Raw genomic sequence first — 9627 nt, forward strand, 5'->3', positions numbered from 1 at the left:
AGGATAATGAGAGGATCAGTAGCCATGTTAAATTTTACAGGCTTGCTCAACAAGAACAATTAAGATCTTGTCTGAGACTAAGTATATTCTGAGAAAATAAAGTGTGGCATCTTGGGGAATCAGTTATGTGGTTGGTGAATATTTTGCTCATTTATCTTTTAAGAATTAGTACAATTTATTGGTAACTAAGATTTTATTAATAAGCTTTTTATAGTAGCAGCGGTAAAGCTTATTGGATAATAGAGTTTATTAATTGAAAAAGTAATTAACACTTGTGTAAATCGCTGGATTGTAGAGAAATGTACAAGTTTTATTTAACCCTTAAGTAACCAATTTATAGGCACAGGAGAAGGAGCTGATTGGCGAGGTAAATCTACTTTCTAGTCTCCAGTTATATTAAACTGTCCCAAAGCAAGCTTAAGTAATGGCAGGGCAGCTCAGCCATGTGGAATGCCCATCCTGTGGCATATGGGAGTTTTGCTCAGTTTATATACCACAGACAAGCATGTGCAGAAACTAGAACTCGAGGTTTTGAAACTAAAGCAGCAGCCGGAGTCACTGAGGGTCACGTGACCAGCATGTTTACAAAGGTGGTTACACCACAGGTTGGGAGCATGCAGGCAGAGAGGGAAGTGGTAACCAGCAGAGCCTAGAAGGACCAGGCAGGTAGTGCAAGAGTCCGCTGTGTGAGTCTACCTCACTCAATAACAGGTTTTCTATTTTGGAAACCAATGGGAGCAATGTTTCCTCAAGTGCAGCAAGAACTAAGTTGAGGGCACCATGGGTGGCTCAGCTTCACATGCAGGAAAGAAGAAGAGTGGATGTGGAAAAATGGTGGTTATTTGATAGGGAAACAGGCAGGTGTTTCTGCAGCTGTAGATGTGACTCAAGGGTGGTATGTTTGCCTCCCTGGTGCCAGAGCCAAGGATATCACAGAGTGGCTGATGGCATTCTTGAGACTGAACAGCCAGAGGTCATGGTTCACATTGATACCAACAAGAGTCGAAAGGGTAGTGAGGTCCTGAGGCAGATTTTGGGGAGCTGGGTAAGACACTAAAGCAGGACATCAGAGGTAGTAATCTTCGGATTACTACCAGTGCCATGTTCTGGTGCGCATAGAAATAGAAGGTTAGAGCTGATGAATGCATGACTGGAGAGATCGTGTAGGAGGTAGGGGCATGGAACTGGTTCTGGGCGAGGTGGACAGTTTGTGCCTCAATGGGGCCGAGACCAATATCCTTGCTGGGAGGTTTGCTGGTTTTGTTGTCGATTGACCACAATAGAAGAAATTATTTATAATCAAAAGCTGGGTATGAGGAATTCATGATCACATCAGTGATTGGAGTAACATTGGAGCAATGGCAATAAAGCAGGAACTGGTAAAATTTTGAAAAACAATACTGCGGATGTTGGAAATCTGAAATACACTGGGTAGAAACACAAGGTGGGTAACTGCTTTGCAACACCTCCATTCAGTCTGTAAGCATAACCTCAAATTCCCATTGGCCTGTCATTTTAATTCTTCACCTTGCTCTCACACGGGCATCTCTGTCCTTGGCCTGCTACACTATTCCAGTGAATCTCAACACAAGCTTGAGATTCTTTTATTAAGGCACTTTATAGCCTTTTGGACTTGACATTGAATTTGACAATTTCAGACTGTTCCCCCTTTTTTGTTTCTGTTTCTTTAGTGTTTTAGTTTTTCTCTTGTGCTTACTTTCAGAAGTAGCACACCTCCAAGGTGCATCTTTTTTGTTTCCTTGTTTCTTTCCCACCACCATACCTTTGGTCCTGAAAGACTAATTATTTTTCCACAGTTGCTGCCTGACCTGCTGCATGTTTCCAGCATTTTCAGTTTTTATTTCTGATTAACATTTTGATGTTTAAAATGGCAAAGCAGCTGGAGACCATACTTATGAAATATTGGTACCTGCAGGAAACACAATGAGACAAATTATAAAAAAGTCCCAACTAACAGCAGATTCTGAATGTCTTATTCGTACTTGCGCAGCATGTCAATGGCTAGTTCTGCATTAAAGATTCCCTTACAAGGTGTATAGCTGGGGACCGTAGACAGAATTTGCTGAATAAAATACCAGTAACTAGGCAAATGTGGTGTGCAATAGCTTGCTGGTGGCATTCTGTGTGGATGTTATGGATTGATTCTGATTTAAGGTGCAAGTTTTGCTCTTGCTCTGGCATATAACCATCAAGATTTGACTTGCTCAATAACGAGCATTGTGGTACTTCTGAGTTTGAATTTTAATTGTTAGTGTCACAAGTAAGCTTACATGAACACTGCAATGACGTTACTGTAAAAATCCCCTAGTTTCCACACTCCGGCACCTGTTCGGGTACATTGAGGGAGAATTTAGCATGGCGAATGTACCAACCAACACATCTTAGTTGGTGGGAGTAAACCGGAGCATCCAGAAGAAGCCCACACAGACACTGAGAGAACATGAAAACTGCACAGACATGTTCTGGTGCGCATAGAAATAGAAGGTTAGAGCTGATGAATGCATGACTGGAGAGATCGTGTAGGAGGTAGGGGCATGGAACTGGTTCTGGGCGAGGTGGACAGTTTGTGCCTCAATGGGGCCGAGACCAATATCCTTGCTGGGAGGTTTTACTGACCTCGGACGAGAATCGAACCCAGGTCCCTGACTATATGTGAGGCTGATGTGGAGGCAACAGTGCTAGCCACTGTGCCGCTCCTATGTCTCCATGTTGGGAAAGGTACATTTTGAAATGGAGTAGTTTAACTCTTTTTTTTTTCAGTTATTGAAAGGAATAGCATCTAAGATTGGATAGTTTTCTTTACAAGCTGATGGCTTCAATATCCATTCGTAAACTGATGTAGACAAAGTAGAGGTTAAATTATCAGTAGCATAGCTTTCATATTTCTAAATGTTTTTTATGTACTGATTTGCATCAGTCTGGTCCATCTGTTTTTCTTCTTTTTCAATGAGGTTATTACTGCAGCAATGAGTTGAAGAGTTAGTGGAAAGTTGTCTTTTGCTGTTTTTGGGTTGTTGGATTTAGAAGTCCAGATTGAAAGCATAGTGCAAAGTGAAGAATGCAGAGGGACTGAAATTAAAATACCATCACTGATTCTATCAGTTGTTGTAAAGGATTGCATCCCAAATTCAACATGAGGAATACCCTTGATTAATACAGGATGGCACAGTGGTTAGCACTGCCTCACAGCACCAGGGACCTGGGTTTGATTCCCGGCTTGGGTCACTGTCTGTGTGGAGTTTGCACTTTCTCCCCGTGTAAGCGTGGGTTTCCTCTGGGTGCTCCGGTTTCCTCCCACAGTCTGAAAGACGTGCTGGTTAGGTGCATTGACCCGAATAGGTGCCAGAGTGTAGCGACCAGGAGAGTTTCACAGTAACTTCATTGCAGTGTCAATGTAAGCCTTACTTGTAACTAATAAATAAACTTTAACTTTTAAAAAAAACTGGACATTATGGGAAAATACACGTTTACGGTATCAAAAATGCAGTGTGCCAATTTGAACAGCACTTCGTAACATCGAGAATGTAAATTTGCCTAAGACTGCCTGGAATTATTGGACTCAACATTAACTCCCTGTTTCTCTCTCCACAGATGCTGCTAATCCTGCTGAGTTTTCCCAACACTTTGTTTTTATTTCTGGAATTAGACTGTTTTCCACTTTGTAATATCAGAATTGCATAGTAATCACAAAAACAGGACTCTGGACAGAGGCTTAAATCTGCAGTACACTGCTAGAATTTCTTTCTAAGTGAAATCACTATACTGCAATGTCATCATTGTTTAAATATTGTATAATTAAACACAACAAATTACTTCTTTTTACTTGCCTTTTGCTCTTGCCTGGAAACAATTCTGGTTTATATTGCAGTATACAGACAAGCCAACAACATTAATATGCTGAAGGAGAAAATGAGAATTGAAGCTACGCATGTCAAAAAGAAGCAGCTCCATCAGTATTTACCAGCTGAAATACTACAGAAAAGAAAGAAGGTAAATGTGGAGCACGGCATTGAATTTATTTAACATTTTACCTTTTTGTGTTTTTTTTAAAAAGTCCCTTTCTGTTTGCCTTCCAGCAAAGTATTCCTGACATTAATCGGAACTCTTCTGGAAATGTTGGTAATCTAAATCGCACTTCTTTGGAAGGAAGCCCTTTGGATAGTTCGAGGGATACTGATGTTGGCACGCCTCTTGGTTCACCTGCATTGTTACAAAAATCTTCTACATCAAATATTATGGGAACAGAGGACTTGCAAATGTATGTGAGACTTGATGCGGAACATGTTGGGTATATTGGTATTCGATGTTGCAAAGTTATGGCACTGAAGATATTCCATTTTTCTTTATTAGAAACAGTATTTCACCTGGAAAAGTGCAATTTTCAGATACAACGAAACTAATGGCTAATGAGAGTGCTTCTCCAGAAACACAGCTTGGCCAAGCAAAGTCTGGACCTGCTATTTGTGCAAGTATGTGAACTTATCATAACTGATTTGCAAGACTACATGTTGTGACTTCACAGATGTTAACTCTAAACCTTTCTTTGCAGAGAACGATGTGATTTCCACTACAAATCCCACTCCTTCTCAAGCACTCTGTACCATTCCCACTGTTGTTGGGCGTAGTGTAATTCCTCGTTTGACATCTCCTCCATGTAACCAGCCACTACCAAATGGGACCAAGCTAAATCCTAGTCCAAACAGCTCTTCATCGAAAAGACCTCATTCACCTACTTTGGAAGAATCTCCAAAACGGCTTAAAGACCTCCCATTGGTAAATACCAGTAGGGTTTAGTTTATGCAGAAACTAACAGTAGTCTGTCACATTTATTTGCCTTTTGATTAAATTGCAGTAATTTACTGCCAACTTTTAACATTTGCATGGAGGAATGTTCTTTTTACAAATCAAAAAGAATTGTCGAAATTGTTTTATGTCCCCGCTTCCTCCCTTCCTCACTTTCCACATTTGGAGATTACCAAACCAGTATCATTTTGAGTTATTTCTAATGACTGCTATGTTCATTGAAAGTTTGTAGCAAGCAAAGTGCTCTTAAATTAAGTGATTTATGTTGAGCCCCACATTGAAGTGTGGTTTATTGCTACCAGATTGACACTTAAGTTAGAGATAAGAGCATTGGTCTTTCAGGCAATGCTATTGATTCATGTATTTGGGGCAGTAATTGTTGTATAAAGACGTAAATGCAAATTAAATCACAAATGGTAGGCAAGTGTCACTTAAACATTTTGTTTATTTGTTTTCAATACGTGTCCATGCTGGAAAGGCCTTATTTATCGCCCATCCCTGTTTCCTTCAGAATCTGGATATGGACCTAATTTTGAACAGCTGCAACTCTCTGGGCAGAAATGTTCCTGTAATGCTGCTGATTAAGGAATTCCAGGATATTGACCCAATGACTATGCATGTCTACGTTAACATATCGCCTCACTTTGAGGTGGTGATGTTCCCATGACATTACTGCTCTTGCCGTTCTCAGTCATAGAATTTTAAAGTGAGAGTTATTGCGCGTGCACTCAAAGTAAACTCAAGTTTATAGAATCCTACAGTGCAGAAGGAGGCCATTTAGCCCATCAAGCCTGCACCGACCACAATTCCACCCCAGGCCCTATCCCATAATCCCATGCATTTACCCTAGCTAGTCCCCCGACTATCACAATAAGGGGCAAGTTAGCATGGCCAATCCAGCTAACCTGCACGTTTTTGGTTCAAGTTGAAGTGCATTCTCTAAATAGTCTTCAATGATGGAGAGGAGATATTAAGCCCGAGCTACTGATTTGTCATGCATGGTGTTTTTTGCAACCAAATGGCAAGTGGTGTATGTTCTGTTAGCACTCCTGCCTGGGCCTCATAGATAATGGAAAATATATCCACTACTATGGATTGCAAAGCAGTTTCTGTCAATAAAGTTCATTCTCTTTGAGTAGAAGCTTGATGGAGGCTACAGTTTTATTTGTAATTTGCATATTGCAAGAATATTTTAAAACAAAACCCTTAAAAGAGGCCAAGAGCCACAGTTAGTATTGGCACTGTCGGGCTTTTTAAATGTTACATATTTTAATCGAGTTGTAGATTAAATTTAAACATTTATTGCATTAATGTTGGAATGTTGTTTCAATGTTTTTCTTTCCTGTCCTTCCAGATGTGTGCCACTGAGCCAGATGATTCAGCTTTTAAACAACCTTATTCATCAAATGAAGAGGATGGACAGCCACCTCAGAAAGATGGACAGGTAGTGGTAACTACAGCTGAAGGCTGACAAGGGTGTTCATTTCTTACTGGTTAAAAGGGACCATTCACTTGCATCTAAGACTGCACAGCTTTACCCTTAAACTGGGAACCTGTCAGTAAATATCAGGTCATTTATCTGTAGTTCTCTACACAACTGTAAGGTTCCCTCCCTGGTTTATCATTGCTCAATTCAATGTTAATAGTTAATTTTAATTAAATATTTGAAATAATTGGAATATATATTCAACATCCTGCCTGGGTAGAATATTCCTGAAGACAGTACTTGTTGACAGGAGCAATGATGAAGTGTTAATGTGTCCATTCACAATAGCTGTAGAAATGGTATGTCTTCTGCATGGAAGTTTATGCAAGATGTTGCTCTTGTAATCTTGCTTTATATGCTGCATTTTACAGTCTGTACCATAATGTTCTAGACTACAAATTATTGCACAAGGTATAAAAGAAAACATGTTTGCAGCTTTGTTTAATTTCACTATCATGTGCACATTTTTCTGCTGCTCTCTTCCCCTATAGGGAAATATTTGTTGTGCTTCAGCATTTAACCTGTTGTCACAGCTGACACCAATCTGAGTGATGCAACAAATAGCTGGAGTACCCCGGATGCATCAGTGGATATCCCTTACAATGTCTGGTTCAATTGTTTGTCATTTCAAGTAATAGTATCAGGACATTGAATGTAGTAAATTGTTTTAAAACTGTCAAAGTGAATGGAAACAAAAGTTAATTAAATTTGCAAGTTTTATATAGCGGGGGGAGGGGTTTCACCTATCTGAAATTAGTTTTGCTTCAATTGATTAAATTGTTGTCTGTATGTAACAGGACAACCACGGAGAAGTGAAATCCATGCCTATTCCAACAATTGATACAAGATCACAGGTACTACCCATTAAATCTCTTTCTTCACAGGAAACGATGATTCTCCGAGTAAATGCCTGCACTCAAAACTTTCTGAAGATTCTTTAAGGAACTAAAATGATTTTTCACTCTTAAGTTTAAAAACCTCTTGTACTTCTAGAACTCATATTTAACAAATGCAATTTAACATGCTTCTTTCTGTCCTTGTTTTGGTGCTGCTTTTATTTTTACAGAGACTACCTAGCAAGGAGCTTCCAGATGCATCATCTCCAGTTCCCACGAGTAGCATACGTGTCATTAAAAATTCCATCAGACTAACCCTTAATCGGTAGCAACTCTATCTTGTCAGGTAAATGTAATTTGTAATTCTTAAACCATTCAAGCATGTCAGTTGTGTTTTGTTAAAATTTACCCTGATGTGTAAAGTGGAGCACTTCTATGTAATTGTTACCCTGACTTGGTGTTGAAGCCAGAAGGTGGGTTGGACGAATCTACTCCACTATACGTTTTGCAGACCAGATGCTAGAAGCACCAGAAGTATGTTTTGGTTTACACTTCTTCAAAGTATATATGTACTGGTGACTGACTACTGGTTAACCAATGTCCATAAACCTGAGGCCTTTTTTTAGAAAATGAGAAAGGAGGGAGGAAAAAATCAAAGCCTTAAATGGATGGAGTGGCTTCTGGCCTAGTAGATCAACCAGTGCCCCGGACACATTTGTCTCTGCCCTGAATTATGCATTGTATGTGTGTAAATACTTGTAAACAGCCTTTTATTGAAAAAAAAATCAGTATTGAATTCACAGTTCTTTTCTGAAGGCTGATATGTAATTTTAATAATTGTAAAATAACACAAAAAAACTTGTCCTGTGATGTATTTTTATGTTAACCACTCCTCCCCCACCACCACCATTGTTTTGTGTAAATAACAAAAAAACAAAAAATATGTAGTCTATTTTAGTTTTTGGTATAGGGTTTTGAGGTTAAATTGCATCACTATTCAGGAAAGCATTTACAGGCAATTGTTTTTCTAATGGCCAATGACAAGTCTGTTGATTTTTCTAGTATGTGTGCGCGCATGTGTGTGTGTGAGTGTGTAGCACTGCATATAAATGTCTACAAAGCAGAATGAAAAGTTTATTAATTGCCTAAAAATGTCTGGTTTTTCTGCTGTAACTTCATTGTCACTGATTTACATTCTCCAGTGCATCCAGTTGATTGTTTTGTAGGCCTAAAATCCATATGTATTTGAAAGAATATTTTTGTATTTACTGTATATAAAAAAAACTTCAAAGAGTAAAAAAAATATTTAAAAAGTTAGTATGTGTTTTGTGTATTGCACGCTTTTTTTAGTCATAACTGAACTTGCCGTGGAGAGTTAACCTTCCAATTAGATGGTTGAAATTTGAATCCCCATCTTCATTAACACTCTCTGCTTGTATTATCATAGCAACTAGCATCAAGCATAGACCAGTGAGAAACTGGGCTTGAGTCTGCACTCAGAGCCAGATTCAGCAGTATTGGCCAAGAGTTCGCTCATGAATGCTGAAATTTGACTTCAGAATCTGAACTAAAACACTATACAAATATGTAAAGAACTACACTTAAAAAGTCTTGCCAGTCTAAGCCAAACTTCAGGGAATGACAAAAAGTTCCTTTTTAATAATAAAAACAGAAAATGATGAAAAAACTCAACAGGTCTGACATTGTTGGTTTAGAGAGAAAGAGTTAATATTTCAAGTCCGTATGACTTTTTCAGAGTGGTTTCCTTTGCTGCTGAACATGCCATTAGCTTGTATCTGAGGACTGGCTAACCTATTCATAGATGTCATGAAATTTTGGCTTGTTTAAATAATTGACAGGATCAAGAGTGATGGACAAATTTATACTGAAGTAGTATAAATGTCACCTACTAGAAAGTTGGCTCCCTATGTGGAAAGATCTCTACCCAAATGATCACAGGATGGGATCAGGTCGACAGGAAGGAGCGTCTCTGCAGTACTAACAATGGCGGGGTTCAGGACCTGTGGGGACCAGTTTTAACCCACAGGTGGGTTTCAGTCAGGGTGAGATGTGAATGTTTTTTTAAAATCTCCAACCAACCCGCATCTGATTGATTGTAATGGAGTCATTACAGGGTACAGGCAACCAACCTCCCCAACAAAACCCTTGGATTTCTGACCGCTCCCTCGTTGTTCCTGAGCTGTGATCTTTGGAGTCAAGTCTATAAATCAGACTGGGTTCAGGGCAGGGTAATTCTGACAAGAGGAAAGAAAAATGTTTACACTCAAGTCCACTGCATGTCAGGAACCACAACTCCTGGAAAACCTGTCCCTTTTTCAAAACTCTGCTCAAAGTTGCTGATAATCTATAATTGGCCACAAGTTGTGACTGGCAAAGATAAGCTGGCTGTCAACTCTGCCGATCTGGTTGGGAAAAGGAGAGAGATGGAAGCATACACATTTCAAAAAAGAAATGCTCACT

General features: G+C 39.3%; 1 protein-coding gene across 3 annotated transcripts in view; it reads left to right on the forward strand.

Moving 5' to 3' along the window:
* The window catches only part of papolg (poly(A) polymerase gamma), a 48706-nt gene extending 40265 nt beyond the window's left edge, over window positions 1-8441 (forward strand). For all 3 annotated transcript variants that reach the window (XM_078229903.1, XM_078229904.1, XM_078229905.1), the window contains 7 exons: window positions 3890-4011; window positions 4098-4279; window positions 4372-4490; window positions 4571-4794; window positions 6179-6268; window positions 7108-7164; window positions 7377-8441. In XM_078229903.1, the coding sequence (XP_078086029.1) occupies window positions 3890-4011; window positions 4098-4279; window positions 4372-4490; window positions 4571-4794; window positions 6179-6268; window positions 7108-7164; window positions 7377-7475 (893 nt within the window). In that variant the 3' untranslated portion in view covers window positions 7476-8441. The remainder of the gene's footprint in view (window positions 1-3889; window positions 4012-4097; window positions 4280-4371; window positions 4491-4570; window positions 4795-6178; window positions 6269-7107; window positions 7165-7376) is intronic.
* Window positions 8442-9627: the final 1186 nt, after the last annotated feature.

This window comes from Mustelus asterias, chromosome 15 (assembly GCF_964213995.1).
Source record: "Mustelus asterias chromosome 15, sMusAst1.hap1.1, whole genome shotgun sequence".
Taxonomy (NCBI): domain Eukaryota; kingdom Metazoa; phylum Chordata; class Chondrichthyes; order Carcharhiniformes; family Triakidae; genus Mustelus; species Mustelus asterias.